The sequence below is a fragment of the Aspergillus tubingensis genome (assembly GCF_013340325.1).
Source record: "Aspergillus tubingensis WU-2223L DNA, scaffold_13, whole genome shotgun sequence".
NCBI lineage: Eukaryota > Fungi > Ascomycota > Eurotiomycetes > Eurotiales > Aspergillaceae > Aspergillus > Aspergillus tubingensis.
Genome location: NW_023336287.1, coordinates 1176806 through 1201075, shown reverse-complemented (window position 1 = coordinate 1201075; position 24270 = coordinate 1176806). Strand labels below are relative to the sequence as shown.

Below are 24270 nucleotides of genomic sequence, written 5' to 3'. Positions count from 1 at the left end.
TCCTCGGGCGGAGGCAGTGTTGATCACGAACTGAATAATACGAGAGGCCACCGTGGCCTCCAATGAAGTTTTGTTCTGCTTGGCAACATGTTTAAGAATAAAAAGTACACATATGTTGCCTTCCAGGCGCCAACAATACCTTCAGTCAATAAAACGAAGAACATAGCCTCGGTCTCGGGATGAAAAAAGCAGAAACTGGATTCGCCGAGACCTAAGATGGACAGTAAGCACCGCATCCAGCTATCCACGCGAACGAGGCTAACTCCACGAGAACTCTTGAAATGGATCTTCAGCGAGAAACACTACCGTATCTTGCTCCTGGGAGAAGACAGCTGTGGCAAGACAACCTTCCTCCGCCGTCTCAAATTCGGCGATATTGGAGAGCAAGAGCCGCTACCGACGAGGGACTTGAATATTGAGACGGTGAATTACCCTGCCACCTATGAGTGGAGTATATGGGAGTTTCGGAGTACGTTACTCCTAATTATTTGTCTTTCATTCTAATTTCGTGCTGTATTTCTTTTCACTTGGTCTGGTAGATGCTAACCGATGAGCATCAGCCCAATGCGGGCCCTTAATATGGCGGGAGCTTGCGCCACACACTTTGGTTGTGTGGTTGCACGATTGCTCTACCGAGGAGTGGCCACCATGGGAGTTTCGCGGTCTGCTCGACCAGATGGTGGAGAGAGGATGTCGGTATATCTGGGTTGGGTTGAATAAGCAAGATTCGCCGGATGTCTCCAAACAGGTGGTTCAGGAGGCGCGACAGAAGTATGAGGAGGAATTTGCAAAGTATAACGATGCCCTTTCGTGGAGAGTACTAACGCATAAGCTGAGTTCGAAGACTGGAATAGGGGTATTTGAGGTTCTAGAGGACATCTACCAGACCGTGAAGAGGGTGAATCTGGAGCCTGCGAAGGAGGACAAACGGGATAAGAAGGGAACGGTCATAAGCGACTCAACGGATGAAGAATTGACTACCGAACAGCTGCAACATCGAGTTGGCAGGGAGATTACTGGCGACACGCTCGATGCCGATGCGTTCTGGACATCCTTCTTGAACGGAGACTTGCCGGTGTGGACTCATTACACCTATCTGAAGGCGCTCTATTTCGTCATACTCGAGTCGGCGAAGAAGAAAACCTTCTGTGAAATTGCAGAGGACTTCATCATTCACCTGAACCGACTGAGAAAGACATCTCCCCAGCTATTCAACAACAGCGAGACACCAAGAGCCTACGTCGAAGCTCCATTCAGCAGATGCCTAGTCACATTCTGGACTCTACAACTGCAACACGGAATCCGGGACTATCGGATGCACACTATGAGTGCAGATCTTCCATCGCGAGTAGAGTTCCCCAAAATCCTCCGCCACTCGGCATCATTGATGAACACCTATCTCTGGAAGAGTTATTACTCCTTCAACCCCGTCTCCAGGCCACGGGACGTCTGGACAATCCCGAATTTACGGCCTCTCCCAATACAGACAGATTATCTCCGCGATCCAGCGACAGTGCCTAGGATAGACAAGAGACCAGATAGACTCATGCGCTATGGCTTCGCTGTGATGCAGTATGTGCGGAACACGGGGACGGCGCGCGAGCAAGTAATTACACAGGCGCTGGTAGCACTCCAGCAAACTACTATGCGGGCGAGGACGAGTGATGCGATCGTTCAGACGTACTCGGAGACACAGTCGTACTTCTGGATTGAGATAGTCCATGCTGCGTTGCGGTCACTGGATGATGAGAAGCGGTCGGTTGATACTTCGAAGATGCCATTCGAGGCCTTTCAGAAGACTTTCCATCTCAATTCGACACGCTGGAAGGAGTACTACTCGAACAAAGCGTGGAATAGCGTCGCTGCGCGATCGCAATTTGTGATGCCTGATCTTAAGCCGCTGCCGAACATCATAGCAGCTCTCCCTAGCAGAGAAACCAGAAGGATATCAGAAGCAATACCGGAGCTTCCGTCAGCCGAAGAGCTTACATTTCGGGCCAAAATGGCCTTTGAGAAATTGACGCCGACCCTGCAAAATCTAGGCCCGCCGGTCCTCAGTCACGCTCACCTCCTGTTCTACCTTCACAAACGCTTTACACAAGATGTCGGGAACATGTCGCGGGAGAAGCTCAAGTCCCGAGCCAGAGAACTGTTTAGCGAGGTAGCTAGCCCGATAGTAGCGGGGGCGACACATCGAAACTTTTGGATCCAGCAGGTGGGAGTTGCAGTATCGAATTCGAATATTGGCAAAGGCCACTCGACATTTCCGGAATTTATTATGAGCAACCTGCACCTGGTCTTCGAGGAGCTGCATAGCATTTATTACGGACCAGAAGTTTGGAACAGCGCTGATGCAGTGGAGAAGATCCTCGTACCTGACAGACGAAAGATGGAGTCGATCGTCGATATGATGGACCTGCACATGTCTACAGATACAAAATAAGCTGATCGAGCATCAAAATGTTGAAAGTCTGAGGCGCATATAAACACGGGCGCAAAGGTCCTGAGTCATTTGACCAACAATACAATTACAATCGAGGTGTCAAGCTAATATGTCTCCGGATTTCGAGATGATCCAGTCAATGAGCCTGTCATTGTGAGAGTTCGGCGCATGCTAGTACATTTTTCCAGGAGACTCCAGCTCTACGTCGAGCCACCGCTGCGCCCAGACGATATAGGGTCAGCTTGAGTACGGCTGAGCGGACAGGATTCTCTATGTTCCGCACCCTGTGGTCGTGTATACTTGCTTCATTTACTGGACGATAACGACTTAAGTGATGATAGTCTTATTGCACTGGGTGTGCGATGTGTTGCAGGGGACTATAGTCATCTCTTGATGTAGAAGACAATCCGGAACTAATTTGTAGTCGGACTGCTTCAGACTCCTATGTAACCCTAAATTATCTTTCCTCCGCTGATGAACTACAGTAATTATAACTATCCACCCAAAGTCAGGTTGAGACCGGTTTCTAAAAGCCTTCAGCCTTCATCATCATATGGTACTTGCTTCGCATCCGAATCCTCGGCCCAAAGTGATAAAACACCCACGGCAGGGGAGCAAACGCCAAAGCAAAGAACCCCAATAAGCTAGAACCCCAGGGTACCCCCAAGCCGTCATATAGATACGTGCCGAACAGTGGGAACACTGCGCCGAAGATAGAGCGAAACACTGCATTAGCTGCAAGCGCACTTGCGCCGTATGGCCCGTAGCAGTCAGTGAGATAGGAGGTGATGGCGAGAAAGAGTAATATCAGACTGAAGCCGAAAGGTGCACCTGATATAATGCCCACAATCCAGTGCGTCGGAGGCATCGCGGTCCAACCAAACCAGAATAAGCTGGCGGGGATCAGCCAGGACAAGACAATGATGTGGGGTAGTCGGGCTTCTGGCTCTGGGCCGAGTTTGGTGACATATGTCGCATGAATTTTGTTCACGTACGGCGATGCGATTGTCGCTATTCCCATGCCTGTTCCCATGCCTAGGAATGAAAGACCAGAAATCCCAGAGGTCCAACCACGGGACTGTTCATATACGATCGGATACGCCGTAAAGTCCAGGTATAGGATTCCGTAGATGAAAGCCATATAGAGCGATAGTAGAAAGAGAATGGGCTCCGCGAACAGCATCAGCCAAGGGCGGGTTAGAGAGGTCATAAGTTGTGAGTTGAGAGACGGGCCATCCTGGACGACGCCCTGACGACGAGCCTTATCTCGCAGAAGCTTAGGCGCATATGTTTCTGGCAAGAAGAGCACACATGCCGCATACACTACGCCACTAACAATGAGAACCACCCAGAAGTTCCATCTCCAGGAGAGGTACTCGGAAATAAACCCGCCCGCAACAGGCGCGAAGACGGGTCCAAGAAAGCTACCAGCGGAAAACAAAGCCAAGGGCACGGACCGTTCGCTTTGAGGCCAGAGGTCCGTGATAGAACCACCCGAATTGGTGACCGACGGGGAACCGAAAAAGCCGGTTAAGAATCTAAAGATAATGAGGGATGCTATATTGGGCGCCAACGCGCAGCCGATCTGAAACAGAACAAACAGTCCTAGAGTAAGCCGGAAAATGTAATTGCGGCCACTATAACAACCCTAAACGCATGAGCCAGCAATCACAGGAAAGAGGGATTCGACAGACTGACTAGACTTCAGAGAGGGGAGCGAAGATGAGAGGCCCTGATGCAAATCCCAACAGGAATGTCGTCACCCCGAGAGTGGCGACGGTGCGTGAACAGCCATATGTGGCAGTGATGAGGCTGGTTCCAGCGGTGTAAATACTCGAGCAGAAGGCAATCACTCCCGTCATCACCGCCACAATCACCGTACACACCCCTAGATCATCGTTGGATGTTGATTAATTTCACTCTCCTATCATCAGAGGCCTGATACGAGCAAATCTTACACTTTCTGGTTTTTGGCCATTGTCTGGGATCTTCCTTCTCATCAAGTTGGAGAAACCCCTCATTTGCATTAGTAATGCACTGACCGGGGGTCTCGGTCGCTTCCGGATGACCCATTTATCCACTCGTGGCTCGCTGGTGCTGGCCCCCAGTGGAAGAATTGCAATGGAAAGAAAGTAGAAATGAATACTGAGCGATTGAAGGGGGCGGCTCTTTAAGTACAATCATGGTAGCGCATTTGGAACCCCGGTGAGGCTGCTAGTCCTAAGGGACCGATGGCGATAACCCTTTCGCGCCTGTAACCTAACATGTCTTAGGGTGACCTATCAAAGGAGCATAAGCATTGGAGCTAGAGCATATTAAACCAGGTACCCCGGTTCAGGCTGACGTGGCTCATAAGGCTAATAATCGAAGCTTATCTCTCCGGGGCAACGTGCCGGGGGAAATTATTCTCGGCGGATCTCATGATATAGGTCGTGTCGCCCTCTTTTGAACGCCCCTAGAAGAACCATTGCGATATTTTATTTGCGTTATCCTGTCGTTGTCTTACTCTGGTTGCGCATATTGTCGAACTTGTCCGGATTGGGGCCCGATGAAGTTTAATATCATTTCTCTGCCTCTTCTCAAACTTCGGCTTCCTAATATATCTGAGTCTGTTGCTGGGTCAGACGTTGAAGTTATGTTGACAGCCCAATAATCACTTATCTCCCTCTTTTGGTGCCATGATGGACACCGGCATCGTCGCTTCAGATGTAGGAGATCTATATCTGATTATCTTTCTCCGGCGTCAAGTTCATCGTATGAGGGCAGAAAATTTACCCACTAGTGGAACAAAAGGGTATTCTTTTGAAGCGCTAGCAATGCTCTGATAAGCCAGCGCCCATTCCCAACATACAATAGCACCCCTCGGAACCGAGAATCTGGAAGTTTCATCCAATCTCAAGGTATAATTGCTATCGAAACCAGACAATCTTCACAAGCAAATATTGGGGAGAACTCGTTACCCCTTGGTGTGTTTATGCAGGAGGATCTCGATGTAGGGCTTTCTTGGATCGTACGGTATGGCGTTATATTCCCTTGCCTTCACTCCATATTACCGCTGGGTGGCTCAGGAACTGATCTATCTTCGTGCTGACGACGAGTTTTAGGAACCAGATTGCCCTCAATTCTCCATCAAGCGGAATCTAGTGACGATGCACATATCTGAGCGATTCTCCATGGAAGGCAGGTGGCTTCTTATTCAAATACTGCCCAGTTTATTAACCCGAGGAGATTCTCATCGGAAGGGAGAACCCGATCGCTGGATCGCCCGGACGATAAAGTCACCTCACGAGCCTGGGGTTATACAGCGGCTCCTTTGACCAAGTGATTATCGAAATTATACATCAATTCAAGCGTGGGAAGGGCCGATGAGCCATGACAAGTTCCACATACCAGGATTAACATGTTAGATTGATGATGTCCATGACGATCAAGGTCCTGGTTTAGCGTTTAGATTAAACATGCCAGCGAGATACTTTCCGCGTTCGGACAGATCCACTTTCCATGCGGCTTCCTGATTATCCCTTTGTTATCCCGACTTGATCGACAGTATAAAAATCATACCGTCTCACAGTTCGCATGCTTTGTTGAAGGTAGGATATCCGGGGAAATACGGGACCCCTGATCGTCGTTGTGTGAAAGGATGAAGCCGAAGCTCCACGACACCCGATTGCCGCAGTTGACGCTTATCGGAAAAGCCCGCATTATGCTATAATCGAGCATCATATACGCCATAAGCCTCAATGGCTGACTATAATGGAGACATGAACGTCGATATATGGATGTAATCTGTTGGCAGTAGCAATACCTTCCTTTGTCTGGCGTCCAGTCAAGGCAGCTTTTGACCTTCCTCCCTAAACCGATGATCAACAATTGACGCGTATGTACTCTCTTCATCGGGGTGAGTAGTCGAATAGTAGAACAAGGTCATCGAATACTTGGAAGAGTCCGATGCCTCGAAGCTGACTCCGGATCTTGCCTACGCATCATCTGGAGCATCCCGGATGGACCACCAGTAACGGAGGATGTGCCGAGACCTATAAAGGTGGCTTACTACTACTAATCAATTGAGCTCACATCACCGACTGTGTGAGGGTGGTAGTTGACACGTGATATAACCAAGTGAATTGACTGACTGATGGTCGACAACTCTTCTTCATGCTGCTGACTGGGGACCCTCCACCGTTTACCCCACAGACCAGGAGAAATTTCCCTCCAGTTCTCACCACATTCCAAGTATATTTCCACTCAGAGAAAGTAGCTTCATATAGCTCAATTTGAAAGATGCAGAGACGATACCAGAAGAAGAGAAAGCCCAAGTCTCGTCAGGTAAGCACATGCGTCTCAATTGAGCCGATCGGAATTACTTAGCACTCCTCAGAGCGGCCTCCTTATATGTAGCAGTGTAACTGACCGGTTCAACCAGAGTACTCCAGAGAGCTCCCACACCGATGAGAAGCACAGTGATTGTCGCAGCTCTCTGTCTAGTCGCGAAACAGATGTTTCCTCAAACTCATCTTTCCCGACCTCACCCCAGGCAGTCTCCGCCCCGACTCGCCGATTCCTCCCGCACGAACTATACCCAGATCACTTCACTTTGGGCGACATCGAGGTTCCAGTAGGCAACCTGGTCTTTCTCGCATGCCCAGGCTCGGAAAAAAAGTGCCCCCATTGCAATTGCCATATCCGTCATCTTGACTGTATCGTGATTGCAATTGACGGTGCGTGTCGCAATAATGGCAAGGACGGAGCCCGGGCGTCAACTGGGGTTTATTACGGCCATGACCATCCATTGAATGACGGTGTCACTCTTTCGCCAGAACTCAAACAGACAAGCCAGGTTGCCGAGCTCGCAGCCTGTCAGAGAGCTCTGCTTGCTGCGCACGTCTTGCAAAAGTACTGGGACAAGCTTACCGAAACGGCAGGAGATGAAGAAGGAACACTTCACACCGTGGTGATCAAGTCAGACTCGGAGTATTTGGTACGCGGAATAACCGAATGGATCTTCAAATGGAAGGCCAATGGTTGGACTACTGCAAAGGGCTTGCCTGTTGCCAATCAAGAGCATTTTCGTTCGATTGAGCGGTATGTGAAGGCTCTCGAAGATGAGCAGGTCATTGTTAAGTTCTGGCATGTTCCGAGAGAATACAACCAGGAGGCGGATAAGCTGGCAACATCTGCTCTCGATGGTTAATGAATTGTTATACCCTTATTAGGAGAGGGTTTCATTTATTATGATGTGTGTGATGTTTATGTGTACTTGCTAGCCATTCTCGCAGCTGGTGCTGTCATCACAGATGTCCAAGTTATCTTTTAGTTGCTTTATTGAACCCCGTGGAGAAAGCGTAACAAAGCTGTGTCAAGTATCAAATCTTCATAGGTATTATGGAAATCATTTTCCCTGATTCGTCCAAATCCAAACACGCGGGGGTATATTAGATCAATAAAAAGAAATACATATAGAAAATCTGCTCGCCTTATGCCTAGAATATCAGGAATAGCATCAATGCAAAGACTCAAGTAGCAAATATGACTATCTGAGAATATAGCACATTCCAGCAACAATATCTTCCTATTGTCATTCAAGAGCATATCCCCATAATTCCGCCTGAAAATATATACTAAGGGCAAAATGTCAGTTTAATTTGATCTACGAAGACAGCCAACCCCCCCAATAATACCATAAGCTTGCGCCCGTCATGAAACCATTCTCATCCCCCAACAGATACTCCGCCTTCCCTGTACTGTTTTCGCTGGGCATTCGTCAGCGACAGCCTGCACGACGGGCAATGTTCCTATTATCCTTAATGCGAGAATTCGATGAAAAAGGGTTACTGGGAAGATAATGGATGGGTCTGTTAAGGGATAGGACCGTACCTAAATCTGAATTATGCGTCATCCATATAAATGTGAGTGCTCAAGGTGAACAGCGCCTTATCGTTCATCTGCACTGGGATAAGATGAGCCAAAAAGCTCTATTTTCTCTTTTCAACATATTGCTAAGCTTGGAATAATAAATTAAGGATCTCACCCTTGACCTGACGATGCGGACAGCATCATGCTCCCGATGTCTCTCTTTGAGGGGCATGGCATCGGAGCAACGCCAGCTTATGAGTCTGTATTTGTAAAGATATGTCAATATCCCTGCCGTCGGTAGATGTAGACGGAGATATAAATGTTAAATACCGACTATTTAGTATCTACTAATGATTATAATTGTTTTCTTTATAATAATCGTTGGATGTCTGGCAGACATTCATGAACATCCAACACTGGATGGTTGGGCGTTGTCAACTCCATCTACCAGATTGGAAAATTCTTTAGAGCTCTCATCACGACCTAGACATCTGATAATTTCGGTTATACAATATAATCTCTTACCGGAATATCGTTTCTCGATGTTGGCGCACCCTTACAATCCGCTGTACTGAATGATACTGTCCTCCTTATTGCTCGCTTTATCGTCGGTGTGAGTAGCGATTTCATGAACAATACAGCCCAGTTGTTCTTGGATGAGATCTCCTACTGATAACATCGGCCTCGCTCTAGTGAAAATACTCTTTATAAGAATGATCCTTGGGAATGATGTGTGGCCTGAATTCCTGAAATCATCGTATATCTGGCTGGGCGTAGGCATTATAGTACAGAGCAGCAAGTGCTACAAACATGACATTTATGGGTCGGAACACTCGTACTTTGGTGAACTGAACAGATATCCTTTCTTCTGTTTCTAGAAGTAGAAGTATTAGTTCAGTTAGGGCAACAAGTCAGACTAGCAATTATTAATCCAAGGAGACCTTTTATTGCCAAGAGGGATAGGCGCTCATAGCGTTTACAACTAGCGGGGTCGAATCCACACATGGTATCCAGGGATGTATTGAGATTATATCCACCCAGGCCAAAGAAGGAAAGAAACACGGGTACGAGATATATCGTAGATATGAGCAGATAAATCGCAAATCTCTACCTAATGCACGCATACTACTCACCCCTTCTTGGTTTGTCTCATACTAATCAACAGTTGCATATGCACCCCACAGTGTTTTTTCCCGGATAACCTCGGCCCCTACTGTATTGCCCGCGACCGACTGGCAGAATATGCTTTTTCCAATTGCATTGGCATCTTGGCAAGCATTATTCCCATGCGTGCTGCGCGCAAAGTGACCAGATAAGACATGATTACAAAAGATAGATAGCACGCAATCCCAACTACCAAGACACTATCCGGGTACGATTCCCTAGTTTAGTAAAGTCTCCACTAAGTAAGTCGGTGCCTAGACGCTAAATCCGATTTGGGGGTTAGCACCAAGCGGGACCTGAGCAAGCTGCATATTTTGGAGAGCTGCACAACATGGGATAATTCTGGGCTTGGCAGTTGCTGTTTACGCGACAATGTGAGCACTTTGTCGTCGAGTCTCACGAAGTCGGAACTATCACAGAAGTGAGAAAGCTATTGATTCTCAATATGTTCTTTGCCACACGTAATACCCGGTTTGATGAGATCAAAAGCTTGACATGCTCTTGGCGGACCAATCAATACTTATGGTCATGCACAGGGTAAGCGAAGCTCACGACAGAGAACCGTTCGAAGGATCATTGCATGGTATGTCCAGAATCCTTCGATAGCCGGATGCTATCAAGTCCGCCACTAGCACACCATATAAATCAGGTATGTATTTGAAGCTGGTTCGTAAGATATAGCACCTGGCTGACCCGTCGGTCTCCAAAAAGGAAGTACCTCGGGAGACAACGTGATAGTATTCGACCAATACCTGGAGTGGACTTTCAGTGACCTCCAGTATGGCCAGGGTTGATGCCGGAGCATCCCGGATCGCTCAGGGCGCGCAATTCTGTCCCCAACGCTTCGGCCCGCTCTAAGAGCATAAGCGCCAAGCCCGGCCGACAACGGACAGATAATTCCGCGGTCTCCGTATAATAGTTACTGTCAGAGCATCCTCAGTAGCCTAGAATAGTGTACTGGAATCCCCAGAGACAGATCGCAAACAATAACCAGATCAGGCAGTGCGCATTTCACCGGTCGAAACACCCTCGGATTTTCGGGTTCGGGGCAGACTACCAAATTAATGCTAGATCCAGTTTGGTCTGACGGTGCAGTTGAGACATCATACCTGTAGCACAGTGCGATTGTTGCCAAAGCCAAAATAAGCTCAGAGGCAATGAGACGATGCAGTGCATGCGAAATGCTGTTTGACTTTCTGCGATGGCGTCATCTTGGGATTGCAAGTAGTCTGGCTAGTTGTGCTTGATTCCGGGTATGCCGGTTTAATATCACTTCTGCCTAACGAGCCCCTACTGCTGATTTGTTGGCTCTGAAAAACTGTTGATACTTGGTCAGGTGCCTGTATGGCATCAATGCCGAAGCGGAATTGACTGTTGGCGCTTGGGTCTCGTCTTTGGCTTTGTCCCCGCCTGTACCCCATGTCTGCTCCCGCTAGATTGTGAGCGGTGTCTTGGTGTTGAGCACTTGATCAATATCATTCGCCAGTGTGCCTGTTGCTAACTGGGGGCCATGATAAACGAAGGATCAGATCGCGTTTGTACCACATTATAGCTTCCAAGTCAAGAAAGTATTTCTCCGGACTTTTGGAGAAGCCACAAACATCATCACGCTCAGTTGTCCGACTGTTAGCTCACTCCGCTTCCACTAGGAATGGACGTCCTTCCAGAAGGATCCGCTAATAATGAATGGCTTCCAGGCTTCACCAGCGTCACTTTGAGTGCTCATCGTTCATTGGCGATAAAGTGCTGACCCTATCTAACCGGGGGCAAGCCGTCTTGCCGAGGCTTCATCACGCGTGCTGCCCCACTGTAAGTCTAGGGGCCAATCATTAACATGTGTAGTCTAGCGGGTAGGCCGAATCGGTTTCACGCGCAGGGCAAGGAGTTGTCTCAATCAATAGTCCGCCAGTGATCTTCCAGCACTCTCCTGTTTCACCTGGGGTCGTAGTGCGCGTCCTAAAAGAGATCCAAGCATTGAGTGTCACGCATGGAATAATGTATGCATTCTGCAATCGCGCGGTGGTTATTGACATTGACCCTGGTCAACTGGGCGCTGACCAATCCGCCTTGGAAAAAGGTAAACTTCAAGAATAGTGCGGTAGATGACGAAGCGAGCGGGTCCGAGTGGCTGTCAGCGGCGGCACTTATCGCTCGTCACTTTCCAGTCGTCACAACTCGGACAGGCCATTCGCAGGATATCGTCCGCCACAGATCAGATAATTCCCCCGGATAAAGACACTTTGAGTTTCCTTGCTTTTGCCGATCGTCACAGCCGAAGCGTTGTCTTGGCCTCACGCGGGCAACCTCTGTACTATTGAAGTTCAGACCCCGTGGTCCATTGTATTTTCGGAGATAAAATCATCTTGCGCTGTTGTGCCAAGGACAACAGATTGAAAGTATCTCGCAACGCTGGGGCTGGTGCCGCCACTCAGTGGAGAAAAAATTATTGCCAGCGACCGTCCCAAAGACCCCAATGGCGCGAAGGGGAAGATTTCACGGACAGGATAAGTGATAACCTCGATAGTGGAGCCAGCTTCAGGTCCGGATCCACGGTGGCTTTCTTGGCGGTGCTGGAGAATGCTGGGTCATAGCCAATCACGGCCAACTGCGACTCGTTCGCGTCGTCGTTGGACTCCGCCGCGAATGGATATCGGCTTCGATGGATCGCTTCGACGCCGCGTGGATGGGGCGCTTTGGTATCCGTTTCGGGTGTTGAAGCTGTTGGAGCCACCCTCTCCTGAACGACCAACCCGACCGTATGAGACATTCTTATTCTCGCTGGGATTCCACCTGCCTGGGGGCAAAGTTCGATGATATGATGAGCGCCGACTCTGCGCCTTGCCGTCGCTCCCGAGAAGACTATCGTCCCCGATAGTTCCTTTTGTTCCGCCTTACCCCAGATCCGAAAGTTTGTCTCCTTTCCTCCTTCCCTTGGACAGCTCTCGTCGCTCTGTCCTACCGCGATGATCCAATGTCCTCGTGGACTTCCGCCCTCTCTCGCGCCAATCGCCTACGTTCAAGGCTTTCAGCCCTCCATGTTGTTACGATTGGCGCCATAATCAGTCTCTCCTACCTCTTCTACACCTTCGCCGTTCCCCAACTGAATCGACTGAGGCTTCGCGCGGATCTGAGTTGGTATGATCTGGGCCTGTACGGTTTTGGTCCCTCGAAAAGCTACGTCTCCTTCGAATATGAATCTCCCGCGGTGCAAATCTCAGAATGGGAGTCGGGCTGCGACTCGCGATATACCTTTCTAGCCCCTAGGGGTGACTCGGTGGCCCAGCCGGGGCCTATGATCCTTGACTCCAGGGGGGAGCTGGTGTGGATGAAATACAACTGGGACGTGACTCAGGACTTCAAGGTCCAGCGATATCAGGACACAGACTATCTGACATACTGGGAAGGTGGTGAAACCGAAGGCCGAGGCTATGGGGCCTGGTACATGGTAGGTGTCACGCGACCCTGTCGCATAGAGAAGCGTGCTGATCTGGATAGTTGGATTCGACATATACCCAACGATATGTGATTTCTCCGGTAGGAAATTATGGTGGCGATCTCCATGAATTCCACATCACTCCCGAAGGAACGGCTCTCGTTACGATATACGATCCAGTACCGGCCGACTTGACTCCTGTTGGTGGCCCCGAATTAGGCTGGATATATGACGGCGTCTTCCAGGAAATAGATATCGCTACGGGCGAGCTGATCTTCGAATGGCGCGCATCGAAACATTATCCTATAAATACCACATACGAGCACCTGGGCAAGTCGGGACGAGTGCGCGGATATGCGTTTGACTTCTACCACATCAATAGCGTGGACAAGGATGACAATGGGAATTATATCGTCTCCGCACGCCATACCCATACCGTGAGCTGCATAGACAAGGACACTGGTGAAGTATTATGGACCTTGGGCGGAAAGCTGAACGAGTTCAACGATCTTTCAGATGGTCAGGCCACCAACTTCGCCTGGCAGCATGATGCACGGTGGCACGCCAACAGTACCTTGACCCTTTTCGACAATGCATCACATTCGAACGATGATCCAGATAACCAAAGTCGCGGTGTCGTCATCGAACTTGACGTTGCCGCTCGCCAGGCGTCATTGCGCGCTGAGTACTTTCATCCTCAGCAGATGCGATCCTTGTCACAAGGAAACGTCCAAGTTCTGGACGATAGTGGCCGAGTTCTAGTCGAGTGGGGCCATAGCGCTGCATTCAGTGAGTTCAGTGCCGACGGACAATTGCTGTGCAACACTCATTTCGGTGCCTCTGCCTTCTTCGGGTTTGGCAGAGTGGTATCTTATCGTGCCTATAAGGGCACCTGGGTTGGCCGACCGCAGACGGTCCCCGACGCCGAAGTACTAGGAAACCACGTGTATGTGAGCTGGAACGGTGCAACAGAGGTTGTTGCTTGGCGACTGGAAGTCTGGGACTCGGATGATTTGAATGACAATACGTTCCGTGTTGTGTCCCAATTCCAGAAAGATGGCTTCGAGACTGAGATCGAAATACCCGAGGGTCTCGAGCTTCCTTTGTTCCGCTTAGCGGCATTAGATTCTGATGGTAATGTTCTAGGCGCCACGGAACTGCTCCAGCGAGAGCAGGGTGGAAGCTTTGAGCAAGTCATGAACCCTCAGTACTGGTTTATTGTCATGGCCTTTGTCATCAGTGGAGTTGGCTTGTTTGTTGGTCTCTATACGTGCTGTGGCTGGGGCCGTTATTTCCGTCGGTGTCGCTCACGGTCCAGCGAGTACCAATTGGTTGCCTTTAGCGACAGCGATGGCTCTGTTTGATGTGCGGATCGGATATGACAGGCCGCTCCGTTGTATATATCTGTCTCAATCTGTATATATGATACCCTCATTCCAAAATGTCATTGGGAGCATTACTGGTTTATTGCAAACTTTCACGTCTTGATCGATGGATGTAGGACAGGAGATCATCTGAAGAGGACATGGAGTTAGTCCATTATGTGTTTACGACGGTGAAGTGGATAACGCAGTGTTTAGGACGCTCACAGCATGGGATCGTCATGGCTGTCCAGAGCGTGCCAGGGCACTGCTGGTGCTTTGAGAGCGATTCATTCAGATGGTAAACCATTGGCCATAAGGATATCACGACTTGGATGGAAAATGCTACATTGAGATGAGAATGGAGAAAGATGCAGAGGAGCAAAGGTAGTGAGACCTAATGCAGACGAGGGTATAGATTCACCTGGCTGTCCCAATCCGGCAACCACCAGATATGCTGACTCAGCCTCCCCGGCAGGCACTCAGGCACCAAGGCACTCAGGCCGTCAACCCCGGTTATCCACGGGGATCGGGGCGCATTCCCCGCATGAAGCAAGATGCCTTTATTGATAAACCAAGGGGGAGGGAGGTCTTTCCCCGTACCTCCATCGTTCTCCAGACGTTCTCATTCTACTATCTGAACCTCCAACCTCTCCTGAGTTGTCCACGATGCCTTCACTCCATCTCCCCAAAATACCAATACCCCGAGCCTCCTACCGGGGATACTCCACCTCCGCACCATCCCCTTCCTCACGCCTGAACCTCCCCATCGACTACAGATCGACACCGCTCCTCCACCACACTGCCTCCAGCCTTTCAAACCACCCAGACCTCCCCAGCAATCCGACCTCAAAATCTATCAATCTCTATCAAGCCATCAACTCCGCATTACGTACCGCCCTCTCCACCTCCAACAAGGTGATGCTCTTCGGCGAAGACGTCGCGTTCGGCGGCGTCTTCCGCTGCTCGATGGACCTACAGACTGAATTCGGCTCGGAACGAGTCTTCAACACACCCCTAACAGAGCAAGGGATTGTCGGCTTTGCCATCGGCGCAGCAGCCCAGGGAATGAAGCCCGTTGCGGAGATCCAGTTCGCAGACTACGTTTTCCCGGCGTTCGATCAGATTGTGAACGAGGCAGCGAAGTTTCGGTTCCGGGAGGGAGCAACAGGGGTAGATATTGGGGGTATGGTGGTGCGGATGCCGTGTGGTGCGGTCGGACATGGTGCTTTGTAGGTGGCATACCGTCTCCCGCCTACTATTGCTTCTTGTGTACGGGGGAACTGTATGGCTAACGTGGATTATCACGAAACAGATACCACTCCCAATCACCGGAAGCACTATTCGCACACGTCCCAGGTGTACAAGTCGTCATGCCTCGCTCCCCATCCCAAGCCAAAGGCCTACTCCTATCCTCGATTTTCGAGTCTAAGAATCCCGTCATTTTCATGGAACCGAAAATCCTCTATCGTGCCGCAGTAGAACACGTCCCCAGCGAGTACTACACCATCCCACTAAACACAGCGGAAGTGGTTAAGCCAGGAAACGACCTGACGATAGTCTCGTACGGACAGCCTCTATACCTCTGCTCCGCGGCCATCGAAGCAGCGGAGAGGGCATTCGGGGCGAGTATCGAGCTAATTGATCTGCGCACGATCTACCCGTGGGATCGACCAACAGTATTGGATAGTGTGCGGAAGACCGGACGCGCGATAGTCGTCCACGAGAGCATGATCAACTATGGCGTCGGCGCTGAGGTGGCTGCTACCATCCAGGACGGGGCATTCTTGCGTCTAGAAGCACCGGTCAAGAGAGTCGCGGGGTGGAGTACGCATACGGGCTTGATGTATGAGAAGTTTGTGATTCCGGATGTTGCGCGTATGTATATCTATCCCATGCACGTCTGAAATATACTAACGATACCCAGGGATATACGATGCGATCAAGCAGACACTTGAGTATTGATGGACAGACACATATTGGCCAGAGAGAGATGTACATACCAGGACCAGAGAACCAAGCTGTTAGTGTCCTTGCCTATAAGACTACTACCAAGCCGCATTATGATAGACAATATCAATTTACCTATATACATTTCCTAATTCCACCTTAATTACCTACCACGTCCACGCATTGCAGCTCAATAGTAGACCATATGCACACATGCATACAACACCCACATCACCATCGGCAAGGACTCCCACCCAGCATCGATTGGTTACAGTGACACCTCCGGGAAATTCCCCAAAGTATATAAGTACCCCACCCGCAAACAACGAGCCAAACCCACCGAACTTAAGCTCCCGGGGTCGGCCGTGAAAGCCTGTAACCCAACACCCCCACGAACCACCCTAGCCTCGAAAGCTAGTTTGCATAGATATATTCCCAGTAGCTTACAAAATCTTTAATATTGATCATCGCCTTATCTCACTTGCAACGACGTCAATACTCCATCCATGACTTCGATACATATACATTTTATTCGATTTTATACATCCCTCCCACGAGGTAAAAACAAGAAGCAAAATTGCAGCTGTCTAGCAGCCGCAATATCCCCAATCACATACATACATACATACACCATCAACCAGCTCCAATCCATCTCAGCCTAGTAGTCGGAAACAGTGGCGAAAGTGTCCTTGGAGATCTTGATGGCATCGGTGTGCCAGGTCTTGCCCTTGTCGGAGGTGGTGAGGCCGTTGGAGGAGGAACCGCTGTACAGCGAGAGGGTGTCGCCGAAGTTCTCGTCGGCGGCGCTGAGGTGGATGGTGAGGTTGTTCCAGCCTAGAGATTTCCATGTTAGGTCTTTTATTTGTTAAGAGATTGGTGGGGGAGAAGAGGAGCGTACTGTAGGACTGGAGGGTACCGCAGTCACCGGAGCCGGTGTAGCACTCGTCTCCGGAGTAGAGGTAGAGGAGGGGGTTGTCGAGGGCTATATCTTCAGTTAGTATTATGTCCATTGATCTGAAGGTGGTAGTAGAGAGAAATTACCGTCGCTCTCCTTGGAGACGGTCTTGCCGTTCATGGTGACGACCTGGTAGACCTTGTCGTTTTCGACGTAGACTGGTTGTATTCCTTGTTAGGACAGTGATTCGTATGGTTTTCGGGCTAGTGTTTGAGCATACCCTCAAAGTCGACCTGGGTGTCCGCGGGGACAGTCACGTAGGCCTGGCCATTCTGACCATCTAAACACATCATCAGTATACCAGTTCGGGTCCCCGGTTGGAGGCTGGGATCACTTACCGGGAGTGTACGTGCTAGCGGCGACACACCACTCGTCATCTGGGGCGGGGCAGCCCCTTCTGTCGTTAGCATTCTACTTTCCAGATCATGAAGGAGTTGATGGACGTACTGGGACTCGTTGTCGGGAGACCAGTTCAGCAGGGGTTGGTAGAGATCGGCGTCATAGTCACCAGCGGTGGAGGAGAGACCAATCCACAGGGACACCCAGACTTCATCGTCAGTGTTTTTCACGGTGTAGTTCGAGGGAACATCCGGGGGCACCAAGGACCAGGTGGCTCTGGTGATGTGCGCGTTGGTGGGAGGACCGGTGTAGAAGCCGTTTCCGAAGGCCCAGACATCACTCTCGACGGCAGCGGCGCGGGCAGCGAGGGCCAGAGGAATAGCGACAGAGGAGTAGCGCATGATGATTGATATAGAGGACTTTGTTAAAGAAAGTAAGGGTTGAAGCGAACCGGTCGCGGAGAAAAGAGTGACAAGGCAGGAAAATGAACGAGTGCAGGAAGGATGAAGCAATGAGCCGACATGATCACCAAGGTGCCGGGAGCCCAGTTATAAAGGGTCTCGAAGGCTGCTAGAGATGAAGGCTATCTCCACCTTGAACCCAGGAAGGGTTCAAATCCGTTCTGGCGCAATTATTGTCTCAGGAGCAATGGTGGATCCGCCAGGGAGTGGAGTCGGCAATCAAGCTTGTTTTGAGTTGAAACGTTAAATAATGCCGCCCTCGAACTGTGCTCACCACAAGTCCTTTTCGAACCTACACAGCTGAACACGTCAGAGTCAAAAACTAACCTTCCGGTGTGCGTTTTGTACTATAGTGATGGATTGGCGATTATTGAGCTACGATCATTTCGCTATCTCGCGGCATAAAGAACGGGCTTGTTCCGGTTGCGAGCCGTGATACGGTTCACTATTCCACCCGTATGTAGCCCTATAAGGAATTGACTTATAAACCAATGATCAACCACGCCCCTGAGCCCCTATTGTTATGGGGCCCGTCAAATTCCGGGGAGATTGATGCCGCTTACTAAGTTTTCATCAAATATAATTGGCGCGACCTGATGAAATGCATCGACGCGGCTGGCCTAGGCCTGAAATTCTAAGAAAACTTGGCTCTGGTGCTGATTAGGCTATATTCAGGTAGCCTTTTGGTTGAGAAGCCTAATTACATGACAGGATCCCAATCCTGTCCGGTTATTATTGAAGTGATCTATTCACCATTAATATGGAACATGCTGCCCAGACTCCGTGGGTATGCCAAGGCAGATGTTGAGCCACTCACAAGCTCAGTGTTCCTTCGTCTAAAGTACCCATGCCCATATGGAGAGTCAAACCTTTAGGTATCTGACTGAGCAGTTACTGATGGGAGGTTTGCATGCTGCTTGGAAGCCTTTTTCCGTAGGTATCTCTCGATCAGTCAAGAAGGCATCCCCAACAGAGACGGTGAAACCCCGAAAAGGCATACTCTCCTGAGCAGAGCTGCACTGCTTATCGGATGCTACTGAAAAAGCACCCCCACCGGCCGATGCGGAGACGGGCAAAACCGGATACATGCGGTGGGATTCGTCCAGCGACCCACAGACTTCATATTTCCCCATCTATCATGCCCCTGTGGCCAACTCAGGAGACTGACTTCGTGGGGGTCCGGCCCGAGGAGAAATCTCAGACATGTTACTTCCCCAAAGACCTAGGGCATGCCGCCGCTCAACCAGTTTCAACACTTCGTACATGAACTGCCGTTCCGGACCTCCATCCGGGAACGCCTCCCAGGCCACCCTAACTGGGAACGCAAGTCGGTTGATCATGTTTCCTGGCGCATTGACAATGTACCATTCCAAGGACCGGCATATGCCACAACCCAGGGAGTATTGTTCCAAAGGTCCAACGCGATCAGTTGGGCGCGTGTCGGCGGACGAGAGGATCAATCGGGTGGAGTAGTAAAGACACATGGTTTGTGCGAGGCGGAGGTCCCGATAGACAAATATCGGGGGTGTGATTATACCCCCGGTACGAAAGTCCCGGCAATGGAATCGAGGAAATGGGTCATCCGCTGAGACTTCGACTTCCTGCGGTGGCCCATCCGGGTTGTTATCAACCCATTGAACTTTCCACTGGCGGAAGCGGTCGGTCAGGTCAGCGACACCGCTCCACAGTGAGGCTTGCTTCACGCTAATCTCATGTGGGCTGTACATGCCCGATTTGAGAGCAGCCTCGATATCGTCAAATTGCCAAAGCAGGCCAGGAATCTCAACCGCCAAGTCTAGCAAATAATGCAGAATGTCTCTTCGGTCAGGGTTGGCTGACCAAGGCAAGTTGATCCAGTCCGGGCTTGCGAGGGCGGAAGGAGTTCGACTGACAATAGCCGCAGCGACCTGTTTTTATCTGAGCGACTAGATTCTTGAAGGCTGGATTGAATACGTACCCAATAAGGACGCAGCTCGGTATACAGCAAATGCTCCACCCCATGTATGTGATTTTCTGGTCCTCGATGCTCAATCAGGCGCAGTGCACCGTGAACGTGCGCAATTAGCGACACTTGTGTAGTTCGTTCCACGCTCTACAAGCAGTCAGGACAGTTACTAGAGGGGAAAAAAAAAAAAAAAAAAAAAAAAAAAAAAAAAAAAAAAAAAAAAAAAAAAAAAAAAAAAAAAAAAAGAGGAAGAAAGGAAAAAAGGAAGAAAATCATACCTCAAATGCCATCAAAAGGGTCACCGTCACTAGTGTCGACTCAGCCTTGCTGCGCTGGGGATCTTGCAACGCCTGCTGCAAACTCCGCAGCACACGGGGGTATAGGCGGAAGCCAGCTGCTTCAAGATTCTTATCCTGAATAGACCGTCCAAAGTATGCTATGGAGACGGATTCGAACGCATCTACGAGAATCGGCGAAAACATGCGTATCTCGGCAGCCCGTCGTAGTGCACCAGCCTGTCCTGTCTTGGATTGGACTACCGGACTGAAAGCATCCACGAAGCGTTCAATAAACACATCCAGCATCGGCTTCCACGATCCAATGTGACTTATCGAACCATAGCTTGAGTCCTCGCTCTCTTCTGATGAAGACCGACTGCCGGAGAGCGAGAACACCTCGTCTTCCGAATCCAGTGAATCGTCGTCGCTATCGTATGAATGGGACCGACGAAGAACGACCGGGCCATGTTCTGCTGCGGATCATGACAACTTAGCCCTCAAAACAATAGCCTGTACCCCACCAGGATGCGACGGACACCCACCTTCCGATCCATTCAAAGGTCCCACCGGGATTGCCACTTCATTTGTTTCCCCACGATGCTTTCGGATTTGGGCGATGAGTCGATTGACGGCATTTGGCGGGGCTAAGCGGACGGCGTTGACGAGGCCTTGTAGCTGGGCTCGTCGCCGTGAAGACTTGACCCGTTGTTCTAGAACGCCAATGTCAATTCTTCACGCTGCAGAAGCACCTCCAACCCCACCGAGACTATCCGGGATCCAACCTGGGGCACGCACCACAGTTATGAAGGCTGGCTGTTAGCTCACGGATTTCCTCCCGGAGGTTACGGATCTCATCGGCTTGACTGATGGGTTGCAGGAAATCTTCGGGACTGGTATCGTAGTGGCATTTGGATGGGTGACCATGCGCACAGCATGCATGACAGGGCTTGACTCGATCACACTGTCTCTCACGATCGTCAATTAGGTCGGATTACACATATGCAGGTAAGCCAGCAAAGTGGGTTGCACGGGCCTCCTCCCACCCAACTAGCAGCGCAGTTCGCTCCATATTCTTGTTTCCTCCATCATCCCATTCGTCTGCACGACTGTCTTGTTCTATTCCCCCATAACGGAGACCCATGTCCACACCTTAGTATCGGGTCGGGACGCACCTTGACTTTCCGGAACCGGCAGGCCTTGCAGGATCGCAATTGACGGGTCAATTGACCCGACGTAAGGGCGGGCTTACTCCGGAGGTGATCGGAGACCAATATTGGCTGCGAATCGTGGGTGGCCATGTGCGGCAAGCCTAGACAATGAGCTCCAGTCGTACCAGGCCACGATGTCACGATAGGGGAAGGTCAACGTCAAGCTTGAGCGGATACGGGGCCAACAGAACGGCGAGATCACGACCAGCAAGATCTGAGCAGACATGACCGAATTCCTCCGAAATTCCCACCCTCGCTTACGTCGAGCCCCGCGACAACCGTTGCTGGCTGTGGCTTGAGGAGACCAATAACGAGCTATGCTTGAGGCGACGGCGGCCGCAGAAGTGGGTTCGGTGGAGGACTAGTTAGTCGCCTTCAAGCGCTCGTCCTGGGACCACCGTTGGGTGCCTGGGTGAATTGGGCATAGCGCGAATGGACAGCTTCCAGAATTGCCACGGAACATCCAGGGCGGAAGAAGAAGAATGGAACCAAGCACAATCGCATTCATTGGTAACCAATTAATTGATGTTGAGGACAGGAAAGATCCAGTGGATGGTCGCCAACGGGAAATAGTATCCAGCCTGAGGCACCAATCAGGCCGATCGGCGGGTAACTGGTTAGCGTCATCCAAGAAGCATAACTGGTTAGTAGAGCAGTGACTTGACAGTAAGACTTATCGATTGATCCAGTAAAGGTGTTCCATTTTTATTTTTGTAGGTGAAAATAGTGTCGTCATGTCATGAGAAACGGATATTGTTGGAAAGGAATCAGTATTGGTAGTTGTAGGATATATATATCATTGAAATATGGCACCCACAGATTGAAACACAACTAAGGGAAAAACAGGAGGAGGCAACGAAAACCCACTGAAAAGGTACTAGTACTAACAGTGTATGAAGGCAAGCAACTAGTATAATCCAGAGTCAAAAGCTTGAACAGTATATGTACTAAGTAAGTAGAGTTGAACAACAATGCCAAGATGGAGAGAACTGAAGCCATGTCTAGATTATCTGACCAATAATCACATGAGAATCTCAAGGCCAATCCAGCTGGTAGGTAGAAGTGAACCCTTCGGCTTCTCCGTACTATGAAACTACTCGAGTCATGCAGCATGGAACCGGCAAGAAATGTCCACGGGCGTAACTTGCAAGGTGTGACAGCGTCAAGAGCTTCGAGCAGACCTGTAGGCAGGAAGAAACCCCCAACGTCAAATTACTATACTACTGTGGCTGGCTGCTCCCCCACTCCAAACAACTTTCGGAATTGCTCAGTCTCATTGCTTCAACCCCTCCGTCAATCTAAATCACTCGCACTCTTGTCAGTGGTAGTTCTTTGCATGCATATGCATGAAATAAGGAGGGAACGCAGACCACGCACCCGACTTCCTGGTTAGCCCAGGCTTCCTCTGCGTAACCTACGGCAGTTCCGGTGCCATTGCACTTATCACGCAGGTGACGTATTTAGCCATTGTTCCAGACCGGCTGCATACTAACGGATCCATCCTGGATGAATTATACAGAGATTGTGCACAGCGTCAAAAACACCATGCAGATGTTGACCTTCATGGTGATAGGCATGGTCCGCGCCTTGACTTTTAGTTGCCTACTTGTTTCCGAACTGCGCTATAACGCAAATATCATTGAGGGCAGTTTGTAGACCTGAATCAAAATTATCTCTCCTCGGAACGGTATAGACTTTCAGAGCTGGCGTGGAAAGCTTGAGCAGGGTCCTTGAAGAAGTGAGTCTGACCAGAAGAAAAACATTTCATCCACACCGTTAACCAAAAGACTGCGAGAACAGGAAATGAATGCTGCGATGGAAATTCGGGTGGATGAGGGCAAGAAAGGCGGAGGGGGCACGTTTGATGTTTGCTGCGGGCGAGTTTGTCAGCTGCAAGTTAAGACTTCTTTAACATCAGCCAGCCACAACCATGGCAAGCCGGTTGTGTCACACTCCTTCAATCCGAATCGCACACCGTGTGATGCTATGTTGTCTTAAGGTCCGACGCTTGTTCTTTGTTCTTTCGATTCCAGCATTGTTTCTATCTTATTTTCGGTATCTCTAATCTGGGTTTATTTTTCTTTTTATTCTTTTTTTTCTTTTCATTTTTTCGACTTAGTTTGTTACATGTTTTGTCCCCTTCCCGTTCCGAGATGTTTGACATGACTCAGTATCCACGAAGCATCTGTGTAACCCCAGAAAGAGACCACAAAATTCTTTCTGTGCCAGATACCTTGCAAACAATGTTTCCCCGCTTGCTACTGAAGTATCTACAACTGGAAGTGCAAAATGTCGGGGGGAAGGGTCCTGATGCGATCAGTTATCGTTGCTTATATCAGACTGCCAGATACTTAGTTAACAATCCCCAATTAAGTTTCTGTTCACGTCGTTTCACGGAGATTTTTATTCCGAAGCTCGTTCCTTACTGCTATCTGAAGTACGTGTAAGCCTGAGCAGTGACTAAGTACAGTATATACAGTGCTGGGTTGGATGCAGTTTTCCCTATCTCTTCCAGGCTGGGCTGCATTTCCCTGCATGCAGGAATGAAGACAGTTGGTGCAAGGAGAGTTGACGCCACATTTAACTTGTTGGAACCCCCAAGAAGATATATCCCTTGCGGATAATTTGACGACATTTTGAGCTTGGAGTGTACTTGGCTAAGGCTTATCTGGTAGTATATAGATTTGAGCAACGCCATGTATGCGTCCTTCTACTGACTGTGTCTGTCTCCAGAAGTCAGAGGAAGTGATAATACACTTAAGCCTGAACTTGTTTACGAGTCATGGCCCCAGACGCGTCCATACTCGGGAGGCAAGGTAGAATCAGAGCAGGAGTTACACAAAAATCTCCAATCATCCCAATTCACCGCGGAGCGCCACG

The 24270-nt window shown here is 49.8% G+C and overlaps 8 protein-coding genes across 8 annotated transcripts; 4 read left to right on the top strand and 4 right to left on the bottom strand.

Moving 5' to 3' along the window:
* Positions 1–216: 216 nt before the first annotated feature.
* AtWU_10689 (uncharacterized protein) lies at positions 217–2443 on the top strand (the record flags this gene model as incomplete). Its single annotated transcript, XM_035505793.1, has 2 exons — positions 217–469; positions 561–2443. The coding sequence occupies 2 exons, from the start codon at positions 217–219 to the stop codon at positions 2441–2443; spliced, it is 2136 nt and encodes a 711-aa protein (XP_035361686.1).
* A 526-nt stretch (positions 2444–2969) lies between these two features.
* AtWU_10688 (MFS transporter) lies at positions 2970–4305 on the bottom strand (the record flags this gene model as incomplete). Its single annotated transcript, XM_035505792.1, has 2 exons — positions 2970–4080; positions 4142–4305. 2 exons carry the CDS (start codon positions 4303–4305, stop codon positions 2970–2972), a joined length of 1275 nt encoding a protein of 424 aa, XP_035361685.1.
* Positions 4306–6724: 2419 nt separating this feature from the next.
* Positions 6725–7634, top strand: AtWU_10687 (ribonuclease H-like protein; the record flags this gene model as incomplete). The annotated part of the gene is made up of 2 exons (XM_035505791.1): positions 6725–6769; positions 6867–7634. 2 exons carry the CDS (start codon positions 6725–6727, stop codon positions 7632–7634), a joined length of 813 nt encoding a protein of 270 aa, XP_035361684.1.
* Positions 7635–11903: 4269 nt separating this feature from the next.
* Positions 11904–12227, bottom strand: AtWU_10686 (uncharacterized protein; the record flags this gene model as incomplete). The annotated part of the gene is made up of 1 exon (XM_035505790.1): positions 11904–12227. One exon carries the CDS (start codon positions 12225–12227, stop codon positions 11904–11906), a length of 324 nt encoding a protein of 107 aa, XP_035361683.1.
* Positions 12228–12431: 204 nt separating this feature from the next.
* AtWU_10685 (arylsulfotransferase family protein) lies at positions 12432–14257 on the top strand (the record flags this gene model as incomplete). The annotated part of the gene is made up of 2 exons (XM_035505789.1): positions 12432–12905; positions 12956–14257. 2 exons carry the CDS (start codon positions 12432–12434, stop codon positions 14255–14257), a joined length of 1776 nt encoding a protein of 591 aa, XP_035361682.1.
* Positions 14258–14923: 666 nt separating this feature from the next.
* On the top strand, positions 14924–16219 carry AtWU_10684 (alpha-ketoacid dehydrogenase subunit beta; the record flags this gene model as incomplete). The annotated part of the gene is made up of 3 exons (XM_035505788.1): positions 14924–15486; positions 15570–16132; positions 16182–16219. The coding sequence occupies 3 exons, from the start codon at positions 14924–14926 to the stop codon at positions 16217–16219; spliced, it is 1164 nt and encodes a 387-aa protein (XP_035361681.1).
* A 643-nt stretch (positions 16220–16862) lies between these two features.
* Positions 16863–17899, bottom strand: AtWU_10683 (uncharacterized protein; the record flags this gene model as incomplete). The annotated part of the gene is made up of 6 exons (XM_035505787.1): positions 16863–17038; positions 17103–17186; positions 17246–17317; positions 17380–17439; positions 17498–17553; positions 17607–17899. The coding sequence occupies 6 exons, from the start codon at positions 17897–17899 to the stop codon at positions 16863–16865; spliced, it is 741 nt and encodes a 246-aa protein (XP_035361680.1).
* A 1196-nt stretch (positions 17900–19095) lies between these two features.
* On the bottom strand, positions 19096–21480 carry AtWU_10682 (C6 finger domain-containing protein; the record flags this gene model as incomplete). The annotated part of the gene is made up of 6 exons (XM_035505786.1): positions 19096–19866; positions 19917–20051; positions 20183–20652; positions 20725–20892; positions 20978–21143; positions 21355–21480. The coding sequence occupies 6 exons, from the start codon at positions 21478–21480 to the stop codon at positions 19096–19098; spliced, it is 1836 nt and encodes a 611-aa protein (XP_035361679.1).
* Between the last annotated feature and the right edge of the window lie 2790 nt (positions 21481–24270).